This window comes from Alexandromys fortis, unplaced genomic scaffold (assembly GCF_014885135.2).
Source record: "Alexandromys fortis isolate MF-2015 unplaced genomic scaffold, M_Fortis_MF-2015_v1.1 scaffold_31, whole genome shotgun sequence".
Classification (NCBI taxonomy): Eukaryota; Metazoa; Chordata; class Mammalia; order Rodentia; family Cricetidae; genus Alexandromys; species Alexandromys fortis.
The window spans coordinates 59,510-81,830 of NW_026067974.1; the positions used below are offsets into that span (position 1 = coordinate 59,510).

Here is a 22,321-nt window from a genome sequence, read left to right on the forward strand (position 1 = left end):
CATGTTTGAGAGAAATGGAGTATATCCAGGATTCATGTTTTTGTATTTGCCACTGCCTACAGGTCACTAAAAGATACCTAGTTTTGAATAACTTCTAATGCACTTAGTTTGATTTCAGGGCACAATACAAGATTGCATGCAATACTTTCACAAAAGTCAAACACAGACAGTTTAATAACACCAGCGCTCAGGACTGTCTGGTGTATTTCTTTTTGGTGGTAGGATAGGGACGGAGAACGACAGTGGCTGGTTCTGCACAGCGCTCATGTGCTCAGCTCTAGCTAGCTGGACACTTCTGAGCACTGGCAAACTGGTAATGAGACAGCACAGAGCTCTCAGTGTGAGCCTCAGGTGTGGGGCTGCTGTAAACAGGTAGCCTGCTTCCAGGGTAAAAAAGTCTCAGTTCAAACTAATTTCAAATGTATTTTATAACTGATTTTCAAATTGTGGATCAGTTGGATCATAAGCACTTTAAAAGTTTAATAAGGGCCAGGTGGTGGTAGTGCACTTTTGATCCCAGCACTTGGGAGGCAGAGGCAGGCAGATCACTGTGAGTTTGAGACCAGACTGGTCTACAGAGTCAGCTCCAGGACAGGCATGACTGCTACATAGAGAAACCTTGTCTCGAAAAACCAAAATATAAAAATAAAATAAAAATGTATCAAGGAGAGCATACAGTTCCAGGTAAGAACCAAAGAGACTAAGAATCCTTACAATTGGTGCACTGCTTTGAGGGGCTCAGCAACTCTTTCCCCAGGAAGCTGCTCATTTCAGAGCTCCGCCCTACAGCAACCCAAACAGTGCATCACAGAGGCCCATACACAGCTGTCACTTGCGTGGAACTTGATATGGACTGCGTTCAAGACTCCATTGGTTAGCTTTGTGGTACTCAGGGCAAGAGTTTCATATCTGTGTTTATACTGGTGACAGGACACTGCTGTTAAGCATCACACAATGCAATTAGAGAGGAGTGACTACCTATAGCAACAGAAGGTAGTTCCCATCTTCTGGGCTGGTCGACAAGGATGCTGCAACAGGCTACCCTTCTGACAGTAGGTCCTCGCTGCCGCAGGTGTGGCGAGTGTTCTGCCCTGTAAGCCACTGCTTAAAGCACCCTTTGTGAAACTTGTGCCTACATTTCAGCACACACATGTTTTTTGGCTTGAACATCTTGTGGCATATCTCACAGGAATTTGCATCTGGTGCGGGGCTCACAGGATTATCTTCTCTTTTCTGGCCTTTGGTTTTGGATGATGGTCCAGCAACGGCCAAGGCTGCACTCAGGGAGGACTTAGCCACAGCAGCAGCAGCATGAGCCTCAGATGTCTTCTTGTCTTTTCCTGGATTTGCCTGATTCTTCTTCTGTTCCTCTAGAATGTGCTGTTATGCTTTCAACAGTCTCCTCAGTACTTACTCCAGAGAGTGAGTTCTTGTTTTTGTTTCTAACTTTTTAAACAAAACCAGCAAGCTCATAATATGGGAATACCCGTAGTGGCTTATTTTTATATTACTTTATATTTTCTTTAAAGACTTTATTATTATTTATAAACTGTTTACTTTTTTATGACTGTTTATGCTCATTTTTTTCTGCACTCATTTTTAAACACACTGTAACCTGTTTAGAAGTTCTTTCCTTCTGGATCTCTCTTTATGTTGAATCTGTAACATTTTCTGTCTGCATGAACAAAACTGAACACCTGTCATGTGGCTTAGCTCCTGGTGCACTGGCGGCTCACGCACATAGGCAGCTGCCAGGGGACATGTCTCTGTACCACTGCTGGCATGAGAGTGTAACTGGAGGTGTCTCTCCTGCCAGCAGTTCCTGAACAACCACTGAGGCTTAATATTAGTTACTAACTGGCTAGCTCTACACATAAATTAACCCATTTCTAATAATATGTATATTGCCACATATCTTGTGACTTACCAATAAAGCTCTGGCATCTTACCCCCCTGGTGGCTGCTGGGGTCTCTCTGACACCGCCTTCTTTCTCCCTGTAGCTGTTTGAATTTCCCTCCTAGCTGTATTCTGCCCTGTCACAGGCCAGGGCAGCTTCTTTATTAACCAGTGGTAATAAAACATTTACAGCATATGGAAGGGCATCCCACATCATTTCCCCTTTTTCTGTCTATTTAAAAAGGAAGGTTTTAACTTTAACAAAAGTCATATATAACAAAAGAGGTATCAAGCAAAAATCACAGTAACAATATTTAGTCTATTTGTATTTGGCAAAATTAAAGAAAATATTCTTTTCATCTACCTTTGCAAGCCTAAAATTTTATATCTAATTTATCTTTTATCATACCTAAGGAAAACTATAATTATAACTATCTAGTCTTCAGCTCCATCAAAGACCCCAGAAGGATATAATATTACCTAAATAAATAGGAAGTGCATTGTAAGCATCTTCCAAAACTCTAGAAATGACAGATAACTGGCTGCCTGGAGAGTCAGTCACCCAAAGTTCTTCTGCAATAAAGTGTCCGTCTGATTCCTCAGTGAAGCAGGAAATAACTGTCCCGCTTATATTGGCAGTTAGTCACTATCCGTCTAGCAGACTATTACATGAAGCAGGGACCCTGAAGGACTTCCATCTTGTTTTGGCAAGTTCAGCAGTCATTTTCATGTGGATCCTGCATGTCCAGTTTATAGAGCATACACTCAAGCAGTCCAGGCAGGAGCAGTTTCTTGCCTAAATGGCTAGGCTTTCCACATTGAAAGTAAACTCCATAAGGAGCTTCTCCAATGCCCATCATCCTTATGAAATAATCGGTGCTGCCAGGAGCAGACGTGTTTCACTGTCAAGAAAAGTCTAAGTTCTTAAAACATTTTAAATGCCAAATTTTGTAGGTCTTTTAAGTGTTTGAAGATTACCTATTCATCTGAAATATATTTCTGTGTTTCTAGAAAACCTAACTAATATGACTGTAAGTTTGACTATTATAGATGACTATTAATTTGTATTTAACTATATATTTTTAAATGAACTGTATAAACATAATACCTTAAACAATGGTAGAAATATATATATAGTATAACAAAATTGACTTTAAATTTGTATCAGTACATCAAAATCCATATCAATATAAAGTATTTTGAGATTAGCAGTTGCTTGTTAGATTAGATTTAATAATCTACTTTTTAATAATTTCTATATCATATCCCCTTTTTTCTTTATAAAGAGATTGACTATGACCATTAAGTAATTATAACCAACCCTCTTTAAATGAAAACAAACATTTATAAATAATACTGAATTGTTTACAAACAATATGAATTTGGTCATAGTTTTCTATACTGTTTCCTATGATTGGGGGCATTGGTAATTTTATGGAGATCTGAGAAAATTTAGAATTATGATTAAATGTTGGCTGTAGTAGTCTGTGATACTGCATAGTTTCAGCCAGTTGCCTTGAAGCTGTTCAGGATGTTGAATCACCTGGGCCATCGCTCCCATGGAGACCTCTCAGGTGGTCTTGCTTGATCAAACCATATTAGCCTGGAAGGAATCCACAGCTTCTCATCATCCGTGGAAACAAAAGCAACAGCGTATCCTTAGACCCAGATTTTGAAGTCAGGACACCTTTATATTGGCTTAGCTTAGCAGCTCTCATTGTCACATGTCTCTCTGCAATTAGCTCATTAACAGTCAAAAATTAAAACACAATAGTATTTTGTGTATTTTCTCTCTGTGTATTTTCCATCTTCGTGTGGTGGCTCTTTACTTTTATGTTATTGTTACTGTTATTGTTACTGTTATTGTCTCTTTAAAGACTTTGCTTTGTTTTACATACCATCTCTTTTTATAACTGTCTGTGCTGTTTGTTTTTATAACTGTCTGTGCTTTGTTTCAAACCTGGGTACATTCTTTAAACACACTGTGACTGTTTAGAGGTTTGTTTGTTTTTGTCTGAATCTTCCTTTATTGTGTATCTGTAATCATTTTTTGATCACTCTTTTAAACTGGCAAGTGGGCGTGGCTAGAACCAAAGCAGCCGCTTTGGCTGTTGTTTTCACCCAGCTTGGCTTTTCAACATGGTGGAAGTAGCAATGAGCATCACACTTACCCACCCCAACCCCAAGCTGCTGTCAGGTAGCGTGTAGCTGATCCACAAACCTTTTTGTGTGTATGAGCAAAAGCCAAGTCTGTCACACAGTGCAGGCCTCTCTGTACTGAGGCCTGTGTGAGTCTACCTCATAGCGGCTGGTGTCCAGCTCCATCGTGCAGGCAGCTGATTGGGAGACACGTCTCTGTACTGCTGCTGCAAAGAGACTGTGACACCAGGAAGCCCAGTGTGACTCCATTTCTGTAAGTTTAGAGGTTGTTTCATTTTTTAAAGCTTTCTCAGGCCCTATGGAAACCCGAGAGCCTCACGTTGGTACACCATTTATAACTGGAGGTTTATCTCCCACCACCACTTCCCAGATAACCACTCTGAGGCTTAATATCAAGTACAAACTGTCTGGCCTATTAGCTTATGCTTCTTACTAGCTAGCTCTACATATAAATTAACCCATTGCTAATAAGCCATATATCGCCATGTGCCCCATGACTTACTGATAAAACTCTGGCATCTTACCCCTCTCATGCCTGCCGGCATCTCTCTGACACTGCCTTCTTTCTTCCTGTATCTGTTTGAATTTCCTGCCTATACACTGCCCTGTCATAAACCAAAACAGAGTCTTTATTAACCAATGTTAATAAATTATTCAAACCATACAGAAGGGCATCCTATCCTACATCATGAGACACATGAGACTAGGAAGCCATGTTTGGCTTTGATTTCGATGTTTAGAATGTTTTTTATAAGTTTTCTCAAGATTTATATGGATATATGTGGCCCCCACATTGGGTGCCGTTTGTAGGCAGATATTTCTGACTCGTTAGCCAGCTCCCAAATAACAACACAGAGACTTTTTATTAATTATAATAGCTCAGTCATAGCTTAGGCTTGTTACTACTAAAACTAGCTCTTTTTTTTTTCAAGACAGGGTTTCACTGTAGTTTTAGAGCCTGGGCTGGAACTAGCTCTTGTAGACCAGGCTGGCCTTTAACTCACAAAGATCCACCTGCCTCTGCCTCCTGAGTGCTGGGATTAAAAGCATGCACACCACTGCCCTGCTACTAACTAGCTCTTACAATTTAACCCATTTATTTTAATCTATGGTCTTTTACCTTTATTCTGTACTGCCCATGCTGCTTCCTCTGTGGTTCCTGGTGTCTCCTTGCAGCTCTGCCCTTCTTTCCAGTGTTCACTCTGACCCCCCTCCCAAAATCTTGCCTAGCTATTGGCTGTTCAGCTTTTTATTAAACTAATTCAAGAGACAAATCTTCACAGTATACAAAAAGATTGTTCCACAACATACTACAGTGATAAAACAAGATTTTTTTTTAAACATTGAACTTGTTTTGTTTTCCAAGATAGTGTTTCTCTGTGTAACAGCCTTGGATACCCTGAACTAGCTCTTGTAGACCAGGCTGGCCTTGAACTCACAGAGATCTGCCTGCCTCCTCTGCCTTACAAGTGTTGGGATTAAAGGCGTGCACCACCACTGCCCAGCCTAAATGTTGAACTTATTTTTATGTTCATTGGTGTTTTGCTTGCATGTATGTCTGTGCAACGGTGCCAGATTCCCTGTAACTGGAGTCACAGACAGTTGTGAGCTGCCTTGTGGGTGCTTGGAATTGAACCTGAGTCCTCTGGAAGAGCAGCTGGTGATCATAATCACTGAGCCATCTCTGTAGTCTACATTTGTGAGATTTAAAAAAAAATATCATTGTGTGTATGATGCATACGTGTGGGCATATGTTCCATGGCTCATATGTAGAGGACATTTTGGAGTTGATTCTCTTCTTCCACTTTTGTGTGGGTTTTAGGGATAGAATTCAGGTCACGAGGCTTATGGGGCAAGTGCCTTACTTACTGAGCCATCTTACTAGTCCAGTATATGAAGTCTTTTGAACAATATGGTACACAGTTGCATTTACTTAGCTCACACAAACAGGGAAGGACGTTTATTCTTTCTACCATCTGAGGGCTGGGAAGATGGGCTCTACATTGAACACACTGACTTAGCTGACGAGTCTCTCTAGTACTTGTTAGAGTATTGCACAAGGGACAACGCTGGGAAGAAGTAAAAGTCACACAGTGGAGGTGGAGGGAGGGCTTGTTGTTGAGAGGAACACAACTCACAATATTGTCTGGAAAAATGGTCTTTTCCTGTACTTCTCAAGGTAACATCAAGAGGGCTTAGTATATAGCTCTGTGTAGAGCACTTCCCTAGCATGCACAGCACTGAGCCAACAAAACAAAAATATCAAGAAATGATCTCTTTACTTTTTAAAGATGCATTTGCATTTAGTGAGCCTATTTTCTTTGCTTATTTTTTTAATAGACCTCAAGTCCCATAGAAGAGGACTTTGAAAGAATCCAAAATCCTTTGGCTAAACCTCAAGGCTATGGTAAGTTCCAAGGCAGGTTTCTTTAGAATCCTTTGCCTTTATTTTCTGTTGGATGTTAGATTATAGGTGTTTACAGCTTGAGATGGGAGATGCTTAGAAATAACCTTGTTCATCTGGGCGTTGGTGGTGCATGCCTTTAATCCCAGCACTTGGGAGGCAGAGGCAGGCAGATCTCTGTGAGTTGGAGGCCAACCTGGTCTACAAAAGCTAGTTTCAGGACAGGCTCCAAAGCTACCGAGAAACCAAAAAAAAAAAAAAAAAAAAAAAGGAAGGAAGGAAGAAAGAAAAGAAAAACCTTGCTCAGACTTTTTTGCAGATGAGAAAACCAAGCAAGGCTCAGTGACCCTTCCTCATGAGAATGATTCCTTTTGGGGACTGGGGAGATGACTCAGTGGCCAAGAGCACTGGATGCTCTTCTAGAGGACATGGGTTCCATTCTCCTCCTCCTCCCACATATGATTTCTTTTGTTGTTGTTGTTGTTAAATATTTATTTATTTATTTATTTATTTATTTATTTATTTATTTATTTATTATGTATACAATATTCTGTGTGTGTGTATGCCTGAAGTCCAGAAGAGGGCACCAGACCCCATTACAGATGGTTGTGAGCCACCATGTGGTTGCTGGGAATTGAACTCAGGACCTTTGGAAGAGCAGGCAATTCTCTCAACCTCCGAGCCATCTCTCCAGCCCCCCCACATATGATTTCTTTGGCTGAACCTCAGGTACCCTTGCCTGTCCTGGAACTAGTTCTTTAGACCAGAAATCGCCTGCCTCTGCCTCCTGAATGCTGGAATTAAAGGCACCCACCACCCCCACCCAGCCTGGATTCCATTCTTAGGATCCACATAGAAGTTCAATTGTCTATAACATCAGTCCCAGGGTATCTGATGCCCTCTTCTGGCCCCCACAGGCACTGCGTGTACTTGCTGCACAAACATATATACAGGCAAAGCACCCATACACATAAAATAAATGTAAAGGTTAAAAACAAACAAACAAAAGAATGAGTCCTATCCTCCTCAGCGGGCTCCCAGTAGCCACACGTTGTGTTGACGTGTTTTCTAGGTGGTGCTCACTCACAGAACTGTAGGTCCCTGATGGCACACAGCTGGTTGTCTTTCTTGACCATCCTGAGGGATCTACACAGCCACACAGCTGCTTATTGATAGCACAAAAATTAGAACTTGATTTCTGGTCTTTCTTCACCCTAGAAGTCAGAATGTCACCATCATTTTCCTTTGTTTAGCGTCTTTATTTTCTTTTAAAATTTATACTTTTAATCCCAGCACTTGGGAGACAGAGGCAGTTGGAGCCCTTCAAATTCAGCTTGGTCTACAGAGTGAGTTTCAGGACAGCCAGGACTCCATAGAGAAACTTGTCTTGAAAAACAAAATTTACACTTTTAAAATTAATGTAAAAACAGGATTTTGTTGTGATGTTTTCATATTATACACACACTCTGCCTATAGTCAAGGATTTCCTTGTTCCCCTATCTTGTTTCTAGAGTGTGCATATGCTGTAGGAGGCGCTTGTTTGTTCCCTGCTGCTCAGCCCTGAAATAAACACACAGAAGCTGTATTAATTAAACCATTGCTTGGCCCATTAGCTCTATCTTCTTTTTTTTTTTAAAGATTTATTTATTTATTATGTATACAACATTCTGCCTCGATGTATGCCTGCACGCCTGAGGTGGGCGCCAGATCTCAGTATAGATGGTTGTGAGCCACCATGTGGTTGCTGGGAGTTGAACTCAGGACCTCTGGAAGAGCAGCCAGTGCTCTTAACCTCTGAGCCATCTGTCCAGCACAGCTCTCACTTCTTATTGGCTAATTCTTACATCTTATTTTAACCCACTTTTATTAATCTGCTTATCGCCAAATGGCTGTGGCTTACCTGAGGTGGCTACATGGCATCTCTCTGACCCCTTCTTTCTCCCACCATTCAGTTCAGTTTTCCCCGCCTACCTCTATTCTGCCCTGCACAAGCCCAAGACAGTTCCTTTGTTAATGTTATTCATAGCATACAGGCGGGAATCCCACATCATGCATATGAGATAAAATATGCAGTGTTTGTCTTCTGCATCTAACTTTTTTAACGTTATGATCTTCAATTCTATTTTCCTACAAATAACAATTTTATTCTTCTTTTTTTTTTCTTTTTTGAATTTTTCGAGACAAGGTTTCTCCATAGATTTTTGGCTCCTGTCCTGGAACTAGCTCTTTTAGACCAGGCTGGCCTCGAACTCACAGAGATCCGCCTGCCTCCCGAGTGCTGGGATTAAAGGCGTGCGCCACCATTGCCCGGCTTCATTCTTCGTTATATCTGAATAAAACTTGTTATGTATACACAACAAATTTTCTTTATCCATTTGTCTGTTAACTATCTAGGCTGATTTCATATTTTGGCAGTTTTCAATATGCTTACAATCCTACAAAGCAGTAACAGCCAATTTTGCAGATTCAACTTAATATACTAGGAAGACTTTGGTTTGTTTGTCTTTTTTTTTCTCTTTGAAAGCAGAGTTGGGATTTTATTAGTTATTAATACAGGCTTAAGCACTAGAGAATCAGCAAATAAGATGTCCCTGAGAGTCATGTGTGGGCTTGTCTGAGAGTCTCCTTTTTCTTTCCTGTCTCTTTCTTTTTTACATTCATGTATGCATATAAGTGTGGAGGAGAGCTACACATGTGGATCAGAAGACAATGTGGAAATCAGTTCTCTGCTTCTACCGTGTGGGTCCTGGGCCTCTAATTCTGGTTATCAGGCTTGGCAGCAGATGTCTTTACCTGCTGAGTTACTTTCCATTTGCCTTCTCTTTCCCTCACCCCCGCCTTGATGCCAGTTTCACTATTTAGCCCCCTCTTCCCCAGACTGACTTTGAGGTCATGATCTTCTGCATCAGCCTCTGAGTTCGGAATTATAGGCCTTGTCATCATGCCCAACTTGCAGCCCCTGATTCTCTGTGTGTCTTAGAAAGAACTTTCCATTACATAAGAAAGTAACAGTGGAGCAGCAGGCAGGGTAGTGAGCTGTTGGTTCTGCAACAGAAGCTAGACTTGAAGCTGGGGATGTGGTTTAGTTCATAAAGTGTTGCCATGCAAGCATGAGAACCTGATTCTGATCCCCAGAGCCTGGCATGGTGGCACACACTGGTAATCCTTTCACCAGGGAGGCAGATACAGGCGGATCCCTGGGGCTTCCTGGCCAGCCAGCCAGCCTAGCCTACTTTGCAAGCTCGAGCCCAGTGAATGACTCTGCCTCCAAAAAGGGTGGATAGCTCCTAAGGAGCAACACTTGAAGCTGACTTCTGGCCTCTGCATGCACATGCAGTGTGTGCATACTCATGAACTCACATTTAGACACAAAGCTGGAAATGATACCACACACGTACTAGCAATTTACCAAGACCCTGTCTCAAAGTAAAAAGGCCTGTGGGTCAGGATGCATTTTAGTAGCAGAGCAGCTGCCTGTTGTGGGTATGTTCCTGTGTTCAGTTCTAGGACTGGAAAAGAGCTGCAAGCTTTAAGATGAGGTTACATTCTCAGGATTCAGACTATGTATATTAAAAGACCCCAGGGTTGAGCTAGGTGGTGGTGGCACATGTCTTTAATCCTAGCACTAGGAGGCAGAGGCAGGCAGATCTCTGAGTTCCAGAACAGTCTGGTCTATAGAGCTAGTTCCAGCATAGCTAGAGCTGTTACACAAAGAAACTTGTCTTGAAAAAACCAAACCAAACCAACCAACCAAACAAACAAACAAAAAAAAACCCAGGGTCTAGGGACACTCATCTTTTTTGCAGTCTTTACCAATGACCACTTTCTGTGTGTCTGGTATAAACATGGCCACTGATTCGGATGAGTGTTCTGCTAGACAAAGGAATGGTAGAACAGTTAGAACAGAAGACCAGGGCCGGTTCTGAACAAACGTCTGAAGTGGATGAAAATCCTTGGGCTTCTATTGTGTTCCGTTCTTACAGCCTTTCCCTCCATTCTCCTACAATGTATACCCCCTTCCCTTGTAGCAGAAGTAACAGTGAGAGGCCTGCTGGTTCTCAGCTTTTTCTACCTCTGGCTTTTGTAGATCCTTGGCCAAGCTACTTACTCCCAAGATTCCATTTCCCTCTCGTGCTAAAGATAGTAACAAATTGTGGTTACTAGTTTATGCTTTCTTGATGTTTATCTTTTTAAAGGAATGTCACAGGAAGGGGAATCCCAGCCCCCAGCATTTCTCTATTAGTCTGGTTTCAGAGCTTCTTCATGCCTGCTATAGGCAGTGCTGTTCTGGTGGACCTTTCTGGGCCCATCAGCCAGCTGGACCTTAGGAGTGGGGAAATGGAATCTGTCGTTCTATCTGTAGACAGTTTAACAAAGGAAAGAAAGGAAAATGAATGGCAGTCTGTTTGTCTACATACTTGAGAAGCATCTTAGAACTGGGGAAGTCTAACCTCAGACACTTGATACCTGGAAAAGCAGAAGACTCTAATTCCCTTTTCAGCACTTAATACCCCTCTCCCTGCTCTTCTGTCTTTAGAGGGTGTTGATAGCTAAGAGGCATATTTTTTACTGTCTGGAAATCCCCCGTTCATGATCTTCCCTGCAAACCCCTGGAGGTGAGAACCAAACCCAGGACCTTGCTCAAGTGCTCTACCACTGAGCTAAAGCTAAATCCCCCACCACTGCCACTTTGGATTTAGAATCTTTTTTTTTTTTTTTTTTTTTTTGGTTTTCAAGGGTTTCTCTGTGTAGCCCTGGCTTTCCTAGAACTTACTCTGTAGACCAGGCTGTCCTAGAACTTCTAAGTGCTGGAATTAAAGGCATGCACCACCTGATTTTTTCTCTTGTTTTTGTTTTCAAGACAGGGTTTTTTTGTGTAGCCCTGGCTGTTCTAGAACTAGCTCTGTAGAACAGGATGGCCCTCAACTCACAGAGATCCTCCTGCCTCTCCCTCATAAGTGCTGGGATTAAAAGCATGTGCCACCACTACCAGGTTCAGTTTGGCTTCTTGAAAAGACAAAATAGCCTTTGTTTGCAGAAATAACTGTAAATCGTTTGGTTGTGTTTTGAGTGTTGGAATAAAGTTCTCCCTTCTGAGTTTGCACACACTGTGGCACGCATGTGGAGGCCTGAAGACAACTCTTAGTTGGTTTTCTCCTGCCATTTGTGGGATCCAGAGACCTAATTTAGGCTGTCAAGCTTCTGGGCAAGTGCCTCTACCTTCTGCGGTATCTTGAAGCCCAACCCAAATGATGGTGATGGTTTTTTTTTTAATTTTTTTTTTTTGAGACAGCATCTCCCTATGTGTTATTTAGTCTGGCTGTCCTAGAACTTGCAATGTTAGCCAGACTAGTCTTGAGCTCACAGAGGTCTGCCTCCCTCTGCCTCCTGAGTGTTGGAATTAAAGTGAAACTACATTTTCTTTATCATTTCAGTTGAAGAAAAGTTTCAAATAAGAGAATTCTTTGGAAAGACTGCTGAGAGTTTGACTGAGCCTCAGTTCCAAGCTAAGCAAAGGTACAACTGTTATTTTTGTATTCAGTTTCAGGCTTAGAACCAACATTTATTGGCAAAAGTAATTATATGTATGTATTACTTACATTCAGGTGTGTTATTCACTATCATACAAATCAGTTCTGTGCAACTTAAAAATATTAGGACTTGTTCAGCAGAATTTGATGGGTAGTGAAAGGGAGTAATTATTTTTATTCAGATCCTGGTTCTTGACATTTTATCCATATGACTTTGGTCATAGGTCTCTGCCTCTTTTCTGTCACATCTTTAAAATAGGAATGATAAAGTTAGGCCTGGTGGACTATGCCTTTAATTCTAGCACTATAAGTTCAGGGCAAGCCTGATTTACATAGCAAGTTCCAGGACAGGCAGAGATACACAGTGAGATCCTGTCTTAAAAATGAATGAACAAATAAAATAGGAATAATAATTCTGAGAATACTGACATAGGCATTAAAGATAACTACAACTTCTGGATATTTGTTCCTAAGAAACAAACTCTTAAATCATCACAAAACATATGCATGAATATTTGTAGCAGATTGATTTGTAAATACTCCCCCAATGGAAACCCAGATGCCTCACTGAATGATGAAACAGTAGTACACATCTATACGTTGAATACTACTCAGCAGTAAAACGTGTCAGAAATGGTACAGGTGCACATTTTTAACCCCAGCACTTGAGCAGAGGCAGGTGGATCTCTGAGTGCCAGCCTGGTCTACAGAGTAAGTTCCAGGACATCCAGGACTACATAGAGAAACCCTGTCTCAAACAAACAAACAAAAAAGATTTAGTGTGAGATCTGCTTATAGTTCTCTGTCCCATGAGTACTGAAATTGAAGCTTAAGTATTGGTTGAAGTAGATGGGTCAAGTTTGTCTTCAGTATCTCTTCTGGCCTCAGAGTTGCTAAAGCCTTACGTCTGTGACCTTTGCTCCATGTCTGCCTCCCAGCAAAGGTCCTGTGCTCCAGTGGCTTTCTAAGGTAAGGAACTTGGTCACTGTCACGTAGATCAGCTGGCTTATTTCAGAGCTGGGATCATCCTTTGAGAGTATTTGTCTAATCCATGGAGAATAATTGAGACCCAGAAACGCTGAAGAACTTGTGACTGATTAGCACCTGCACCAGAACTAGAGCTCATACTTTCTACTTCTGAATTTTGTGCTCTCTCCATTGCCTCTCCCTTGACTGGGGAGCTGGTACCAAGTTAGTGTGCTTGACTGACAAGTACTCTTTCTTTTTCTTATGTTTTCTCTCTCAGTGCTGAAGATAAGCAAGAAGAGGCCTTAGAGGAGACACTGAAGGAACTGAAAGAGAAAGACATGTGCGAATGCCAAAGAGTAGCTATGGAGATTTGTATAGTCTTGGTTTCGTGGACTATTTCCTTGTTCTTAAGAATCTGTCCCTTCCATCATCATCATCATCAGAAAGACTCAGGCTGTGCAGTGCAGGGAAAGGGCAGCTTTGTGGAGTTGTTTCTTTTCTTCCACCTTTACTTGGGTTCTGGGGATCAAACTCAGGTTGCCAGGCTTGCTCAGCAAATGCCTTACCCATTGAGCATCTTTCTGGCTCTTATTCTTACCATAAATATATTTAATGTAACCATCTTTCTTTTTTCACAAAAAGCTGTTATTAAATTGATGATATGATCTATTATTAATAGCATCTTATAATCAAGGAAATACAGTAATGATGGTGATTATGGTAATAAGGTTACTACTTGAGATAGATTAAATGTACTTTCTTCATAAATATCCTTTTATAAATGGGAAGTTTTATTTTATCAGTCAAAATATGTTACAAATTATATATATTTTTTGTCTTGTGATGCCAGGAATAGAACTCCAGGGCCTGTCTGTCACACACTTGGCAAGTGCCCTGCTGCTAAACCACATCTATAGCTCAGTATCTCTTTTTTGTTTGTTGTTTGTTCCTTGATTTAGGAGTGAAAGAGTTATAGGCATGTTCCACCCCTGTCCCCAACCCCACGTTTGTTGTTTTGCTGATTATTTTTTTATTTAGCCTGGGGCCTTGGACTGACTGTGTTGCCTAGGCTCACCTTGAAGTTGAGGCAGTCCTTTTGCCTTAACCGCTGAAGTGCTGAAGTTGTGGGCATGAGCAAACTACCACTCCTGGATCCAGCATCGATTTTAAGATAGATATTTTAAATTTCTATTTTATTTGCATTGGTATTTTGCATACAAGTACGTATACTTGTGTGGTATGCCCAAGGAAGTCAGAGGAGGGTATTGGATTTCCCTAGAACTGGAGTTACAGTTGGTTCTAAACTATTGTATGGGTGCTGGGGATATTTCTTAATATTTTCTTTAGATAGTCTCTGCTCTATTGGAAGCATAATCTTTGTTTTTTTGGGACACGGTATCTCTGTAGCTTTAGAACCTGTCCTGGGACTCCCTTTCTAGACCAGGCTGGCCTCAAACTCACAGAGATCTGCCTGCCTCTGCCTCTCAAGTGCTGGGATTAGAGGCGTGCATTACCACAGCCCAGCGAAAAAGTACACTCTAAACGTTATTATTAGAGCAGAACATGGTGGTCCACATCTGCAATCCCAACATTAAGGACTCTGAAACAGTAAGATCATGAGTTCAAGGCTAGCCTATGGTGAGTTCAAACCCATCACAATAAAAGAAGTTCCAATCAGGAATATAGGAATGTATTGTTCTGTTTTTCCAAATATCTCACCACATCTCACAATTACTTTGTTCCTTTAAGACAGTCCTGCAACCAGGTGGTGGTGGTGCATGCCTTTAATCCCAACACTCAGGAGGCAGAGACAGGTGGATCTCTATGAGTCTGAGGCCAGTCTGGTCTACAGTGTGAGTTTCAGGAAAGCCAGGACAGCTGTTACACAGAGAAACCCGGTCTCAAAAAATAAGAATAATAATAAAAAAAAAGACTGAGTCTTGCAATGTAGTTGGGTTGGCTTTGAAATCACTGTAGCTTAGGATGGCCTTGCAGTCATGGCAATCCTCCTGCCTTAGCCTCTGAACAGGTGGGTTAACACAGTTATATCACCATGACCAGCTTGCTATGTGTTCTTTAATTCTTTAGATCACTGACAGACATTCAAGACCTGTCGAGTATCTCCTGTGAACAAGACAGCTGTTTCAAGGAAGCCTCATGCAGAACACCCAGATTAAAGCATGCACCTACTAGTGTCAGCACTCCGCTCAGCCCAGGTAATAATCGGACACAGGGAGGAATGTTCTAGAGGACGAATTTACACACCCTTCTATTTGTCCTAGTTGGGCATAGTCCTGATGTCTGTTTTCTCCCAAAATGAAGGTGTGTTCTTTTCTTTACTTCTTTTTGTTGTTTTGTTTTTTGAGACAGGGTTTCTCTGGGTATCCCTGACTGTCCTAGAACTAGCTCTGTAGACCAGTCTGGCCTTAAACTCAGATCTGCCTGCCTCTGCCTCCTGAGTGCTAGGAGTAAAGAAGTGCTAAAATACTTGCTCTTATTATATGTGTATGGATGTTTGTTGTAGGCGAAAGGGTCACTTACTCGTTCCCGGCTGTCCAGCTAGCCTAGATCAGAAATAATTACACAGAAACTGGATTATTTAAATCACTGCTTGGCCCATTAGCTCTAGCTTCTTATTGGCTAACTCCTCATATCTTAATTTAACCCAATTCTATTAATCTGTATATCACCATGAGGTCATGGCCTATCAGCACAGTTCCAGCACGTCTGACTCTGGCGGCGACTCCATAGCATCTCTCTGACTCTTCCCTTCTTCCTCCCAGCGTTCATTTCTGTCTTCCCCATCTACCTAAGTTCTGTCCTATCAACAGGCAAGGCAGTTTCTTTATTCATTAACCAAGAAAAGCAACACACAGACAGAAGGACCTCCCACACCATTTTCCTGCACATGTTTGTGTACTGCATGCTTGCAGTGCCCACGGAGACGAAAAGAGGGCGACTGATCTTTGGGTCTGGCATTTACAGCTGGTTGTGAGCCACCAAGTGGTTCCTGGGAACAGAATCTGGGTCCTCTAGAACAACAAGTATTCTTAACTGCTGAGCTCTCTCTAGCCCTGCAAAGGTATTTTTTTTTAAGAGTCAGAACTAAACAGTAACTTCCAGGTAGAGCTATAGTGTAACCATGTAGCAGACCCTCCCTGCTGGAGACAGCCTGTTGCAAATGGAGACAAGTTGGGTTTTAGCACTGGGCTGCCTTCTCCTCAGAAACAATGAAATATTCTCCTAGCTAAATAGCCATATCTCTTGAATTGTCTTTTTATTTGTTTACTTTGATGTTGGGGATCAAATATAGGACTTTGTAAAGCCAGGCAAGTTCTCTACCACTGAAATATATCCCTAGAACTATCCTCTCTGATTTTTTATAAATTGCAAAAATGCCACAGGCATGGTAGAAAAAAAAATAAAGAATTCTTTATTTCCCCCTTGCTTTCTGATTTAGTAAAACTATAACAAACCCAGTTTTCATCACCAATTTGTGTTTTTGATTTTCTTTGAGAATGCAGGGCAACCAAGGCAGAAGGTTATCTACCTGAGTTTGCATTGAAAGTGGTAATGGTGCTCTAGTTGTTATTGGAAGCCAGTGTTAGAGTGCAGTGGTGGAAACAATGTGGAGCCTACTCTGAATCCACAAATACCTAACTTAACTGCCGGATACTAGCCATACAGTCCTTGAATCCTGCTGTTACCACATGTAACCAGCATCAAATAGTTTTGCTGCAGGGTTCTTATTTTTGGTAAATTTGTGACTTAATTTCCTTTTATTTCATTTTGATGACCAGCTTTATATATATATTTAATATCCTGAGATCCTAAGAATATAGAGCTTTAGACCTGAGGAGCTGTTTCAGATTCATGGTTGTTTCAGTTATTAGCTATCTGGAAAATTCCAAGCATAATTACAGTTTATGATGGTTTATAATGTAAAGAATTTAGACACTTACTGCCCTCTTTTCTCCTAGAGTCAGTTTCTTCAGATGCTAGTCACTATGAAGACTGCCTCCGCAGTACCACATTTCAGGTTAAAAGAGGATCTGCATTTTGTCGGAGTGGTCAAGAATCTATGAGAATTTTGTCTGCCGAATTTATAACTGTCCGAGAGAGAGCAAAGAGCCTGGAGTCTCTCCTGGCTTCTTCTAGGCCTCTGCCTGCAAAACCGGTTGATCCCGTAAGTGTCCAGTTTTGCATTTCACTTTCATGAGGTCAGTCCAAGGCCCTCAGTGATAGAAAGGGCTGAGAATTCTCCAAATTCATTGAGAAGCAAGAACTGTGCTGCATTGCTCCCAGGCATCCCTGGGCTTCTCTCTGGAGTCTGTTCTGGGAGGTTTACATCGTGCTTCTTGACACATGCTGTCTCCCTGAACTTGCAGGAGAATTCATGTTATAGCACCTTCTCCTCGCCCATGAGTTCTTTTTTCTTTCTCCCTCATATTGCACTTTTAGTCTTTAGAAGAAAACCACAAATTCCTACATAATACTTCTCATTAAAAACCTTTTGGCTGACACTCTGTATTAGTTGATTTCTGGTGCCAAGGTGAAACACTGACCAAAATCAACTCAAGGGAAGAATGGGTTAATTTGGTTTATAGGTTATAGTCCCTCAACTAGGGAAGCCAGGGCAGTAGCCTGAGGGTAAGATTTGAAGCAGAAACCCTGGAGGAACTCTGTTGTCTTGGTTACTGCTATTGCTGTAATAAACACCAAGATCAAGGAGATTGGGGCCTTGCTTACAGTTTGAGGGCTAATCCCTGAATCACCGCAGAAGCATAGCAGGCAGGCATGGTGTTGAGGCAGTAGCTGGAAGCTCACATCTAATCCACAGGTTACATACAGAGCACAAACTGGGCCTAGCATGGGCTTTTGAAACCTCAGAGCCCACCCTCAGTGACACCAGTTCTCTAACAAGACCATGCCTCCTAAATCTTCCAAAGCAGTTCACCAACGAGAAAGCAGACATTCAGCTATGTAAATTTGTGGGAGCCATTCTCATTCGAATCACCACAGTTGTTTACTGGCTTTCTCCTGGCTTTTCAGTTATTTTTCTTATATAGTCCAGACCATCTGCCTAGGGGGTGGAACTGCCCACAGTAGTCTGAGGCTTCCTACATCAGTTAGCAATTAAGAAAATGCCTCAGACATTCCTATAGGCAAATCTGATGGCAGCAGTTCTTCAGGTGACAACTAGGTATGTCAAGCTGACAACTAAAGCCAACCATGATGCCTTCTTGGAAGCAGAGTGGTTACTTTCCTTAGCATTCAATGGGAAACTGATTGTAAATGTTTTTGGTATTTGGCTCACAAAGTTCCACTCAGAAGTGAGAAAATAACAAGGAACTTTATGCTTTCACTCAATGAACTGTTAATTGAGCAGATTCTAAGTTCCAGGCACCATATCCAAACCTGAATAAGAAAGATACAGGCCCTATCTAAAGTTACCAGTGGCGTAGTGAGGGGACAGGCCCAATGTGATTACTAAGTGCTCAGCAGAGACAAAGCTTCCTGGGGAGCTACCTATTGAATTTGTGACTTACTCTCAAAAGTGAGTACAAATTACTAAGCTACATATATGCCTTTTCACCTAGTGCACATGATGCTTACCATATTTTATGTCTCAAATTCTTTTCTTATAGAAAAAATGGTCTGCGATTAGTGGAGTTGGTTCTTCTAACATTTCTATGCCATCTGTGACATCAGCCCATGCTATCCAGAGGAAGCACCTACCCAGAGGTACCCTGTATTTAATATCAAAGAAGTATGAGAGTAAGCCAGTTTAAGAATGCTTAGGTTGATGTTCATCAATGTTTGATGTGACATTTGGTTTAAACAAAAATATTAATAATGTGAATAAAGAAGTTTAAAAAACAAAATGATCAAATAATCATACCACAGCTTGCTGTGTTTGGGTACATTATCTTCTTTCATAGTTTGGGGTATATATAACAAATACTTGAGCTTTTGTAATTATGCCATTTATTAGTTCTAGACTGTGTTTCTCCTTGACATATGCTCAGCTTCCTTACCCATTCATTCATTCCTTATCCAAGGATTCAATCAGTGTCAGATGAAAAGTATTTGAAAAAAGATTGCATCTACTGTATTGTATATGTATAGCTGCTTTTTCTCATCTTTCTTCCCTACCTAAACAGTGTACTGTATCAGTGGTTTACATGGCATTTGCATACTATTAGGTATTATGAACAATCAAATACTATGCCACTTTGCATAAGGAACTCATGGATTTTAGTATTGCCAGACTGAGTGATTCTGGAAATACTTGTAAACAACAAACGCTAATTGTATTTTGAGCCTTTCCTCTTATAATTAAGAATTATTCATAAATATATAGTAGCTCCATAATAATAGACTCTGAAAATATTGCTTAATCATTATCTTCTTTGAAAAATTTATATTGTTTTCCAAGTTTTGCCCTTTGTACATAAGTCTTATCTGAACCTCTGACTGTTCTTAGGATAGACTTAGAAGACAGTTTTTAATTACACAAGAATGCTAGAAACTTCTAGGGCATGTTACATTTGTTGCAATAATTTTGTTATAATAATAATTTGTTGCAATGTCTAAGGCCTTCCTTTGCTATAGCCCTGATGTGGGAGTGTCATATATCAATCTGTTGATTTCATTGGTTAATTAAATAAAGAAACTCCTTGGCCCTGATAGGTTAAAACATAGGTGGGAGGAGTAAACAGAATAGGATGCTGGGAGGAAGAGGAAGTGAGGTCAGAATCTGCTCTGCTACCGGGGAGACTCAACAGCTCTGCTCTCTGGAGCAGAGACGCCAGGCTCCTCTCTCCCAGGCAACTCCAATCCAGGATGGACGTAGGCTAGAATCTTCCTGGGCATAAGCTAGCAGGCAGCCGGGGTACTGGGGCTCCTATTTCAACATAGCCCTTGGAATTTCTCTCCAGGGAAGAGAAATTTTTGTATGTTATATTGACGGGCTTGCTATGTATAATTTAGCACTTGGGGAAAGACCCAAAATACAGTTGCTCCCATATTTCTTGGCTTGATAATCTACAGAGAAAGGCCTCTTGCTTTGTGTTTTTGTTCATTTTGGCTTATCCAGAACCTCTGTGTTCTCCCACAACCTGCTCCAGGTCATCCTCAAGCCTCTTAGTAAGAATTTGTATCTTAATCTGATTCAAGTGACCTTAGAGAGAAGCAAAGAGTGGAGTAGATGGGATGAAAGTGGAGAGTAACACCACACATGTATTAAGGAAGCCTCCACTGAGAATGTCATGAGAGATGCTCTCATGTGCTTTAGTTTATTTCACCACTGAGAAAGCCTTAAGTCTGTGAAACCCTAGAAAATTACAGTTCCTGTCTAGGAGGGTGTTAAGTCATTTCCCCTTATCTTTTTCTAGTGGAAACCACCTCTCAGCATCATGTCAATGAGCTTCCACCGCCAGCTCTGGAGCTCCTTGATGAAATCGGTAAGAGGTGTTCAATACAAAATATACTCCTTGGCCCTGTTGGTTGTGGTCACTGACACCAATATGGTTTCTTTTTCTTAGGTATCAGTACTAGTACAAAAAAGTGTAGGAAGGTGTTGTTGAATGCAGAATTCGGAAGGGGACAGTTTCTGAATCAATCGGCCACAGCGTGGCCCAGATAATCAGAGCATTTATTTTGTCATCTGTTGTTAAAGGGGCTGTGAAAAGAGTAAAGGTGTAATAACAGTATTCGGATGTTGTTGGAGATACTGACTTTATTTTTGTGAGGCTTTTGTTTGATTTTGTTTACATTTTTTGAGATAGGGTCTTGCTGTGTAGCTCAGTCTGGTCTAGAGTTGATTTCATAGCTAGACTGGCCTTAATTCTGTCTTTCTGCCTCAGCCTCCCAAGTGTACCACCATGTCTAAATGATAAGCTCTTTTGATTAAAGGAATTGCTAATCTTCCTTCCAACTCAAACTAGATATTTCTTAGAACCCTGTAGTCTGGCTGCTCAGGCCAAGACATGTTTACTTCCAAGTTTGCTAGTAGAGGAAGTGTTAAACGTATTGGGTTGTGAATAAATAAGTAAATAAATAAATCCTTCTTATAATTGCCCAGAAGTCAGTGAGAGAAAATCCTGATGAGACTAGAATTTTCTCTTTTGGGAGGCTACTGAGAAATAGCTACTTAATTTTATTTACAGCTGGTCTGATGTTTAAAGCAATAGTGTCATGTTATAGAGACCTTGGGAGCAGGCAGCCTGCTTCTCCAATAGCCTGTTAGACCAGCCTTTATCTTTAATGGGTCCCTCTCAAGTCTGTGATGGTCCAGTTCTTGGTATAGGGCTTACAGAGAATTTCTCAAGGCAGTGGCAGTTGGTTTTCAGGATCTCTGAGGTCTTGTGAATCTTAAGGGATTAGGACTTAACGCTCTGACTCAAGGCACAGCCATCATCTGGGCGTCTTAGCAAGCCCTCAATGCCTACCCTTTGACCTAATGAACTCGGCTAACTGTGCTATCACTGTTGTTTGTTCTGAAAAGACCTCTAGGGAGTAATCAGGATCTGTCCCCTGCTTTTTTGTAGGGTGTAACCAGAGGCTGCGCTCTTGTTTCCTGGCCACCCAGTCCAGAAACTTATATTAATTATAAACTATTTGACCTATTTGGTCAGACTTATTATTAACTAGTTATCACAACTTAAATTAATCAATTCCTGTTATTTTATATTTTGCTGTGAGCGCGTGCCTTGTTACCTCACCTCTTGCTTCTCTGGTGGCTGCTTATGTCTCCTTTGGCTCCGCCTTCTTTCTCTATCTCTGCTCGGATTTCCTACCTAGCTACATTCTATCCTGCCATAGGTAAAGCAGCTTCTTTATTAACCAGTGGTAATAAAACATATTCACAGCATACAGAGGGGTATCTCACATCAGGAGGGTTCATATCCAGAAGTCTAGGCCCCGACAGGCACCTTAAAGGGAAATGTCTTTTAGGATATAGGTGATCATTTAAGAGCAACAAGGGACCGATGGGGATACAAATCTGATCTGAATGATCTTACAGGTGCAACTGATGCTCAAGAGCTGTCAGGCACCAATTACTAACAGTAGAAAGGGAGCAGCCTAGACCAACTCGATACAGCTGCTGCTCTGCTCTGCTCTCTCTGCTCTCTCTGCTCTCTGCTCTCTCTGCTCTCTGCTCTGCTCTGCTCTCTCTGCTCTGCTCTCTCTGCTCTCTCTGCTCTCTGCTCTCTGCTCTCTGCTCTGCTCTGCTCTGCTCTCTCTGCTCTCTCTGCTCTCTGCTCTCTGCTCTCTCTGCTCTCTGCTCTCTCTGCTCTCTGCTCTGCTCTGCTCTCTCTGCTCTGCTCTCTCTGCTCTCTCTGCTCTCTGCTCTCT

The 22,321-nt window shown here is 41.5% G+C and overlaps 1 protein-coding gene across 1 annotated transcript in view; it reads left to right on the plus strand.

Annotated features, from left to right (window-relative positions):
* The window catches only part of Tex14 (testis expressed 14, intercellular bridge forming factor), an 83,015-nt gene that overhangs the window by 49,613 nt on the left and 11,081 nt on the right, over nucleotides 1–22,321 (plus strand). The window contains exons 14-20 of the mRNA XM_050156906.1: nucleotides 6,398–6,464; nucleotides 11,897–11,978; nucleotides 13,239–13,301; nucleotides 15,050–15,177; nucleotides 16,942–17,147; nucleotides 18,610–18,706; nucleotides 20,359–20,427. Of these exons, the coding sequence (XP_050012863.1) occupies nucleotides 6,398–6,464; nucleotides 11,897–11,978; nucleotides 13,239–13,301; nucleotides 15,050–15,177; nucleotides 16,942–17,147; nucleotides 18,610–18,706; nucleotides 20,359–20,427 (712 nt within the window). The remainder of the gene's footprint in view (nucleotides 1–6,397; nucleotides 6,465–11,896; nucleotides 11,979–13,238; nucleotides 13,302–15,049; nucleotides 15,178–16,941; nucleotides 17,148–18,609; nucleotides 18,707–20,358; nucleotides 20,428–22,321) is intronic.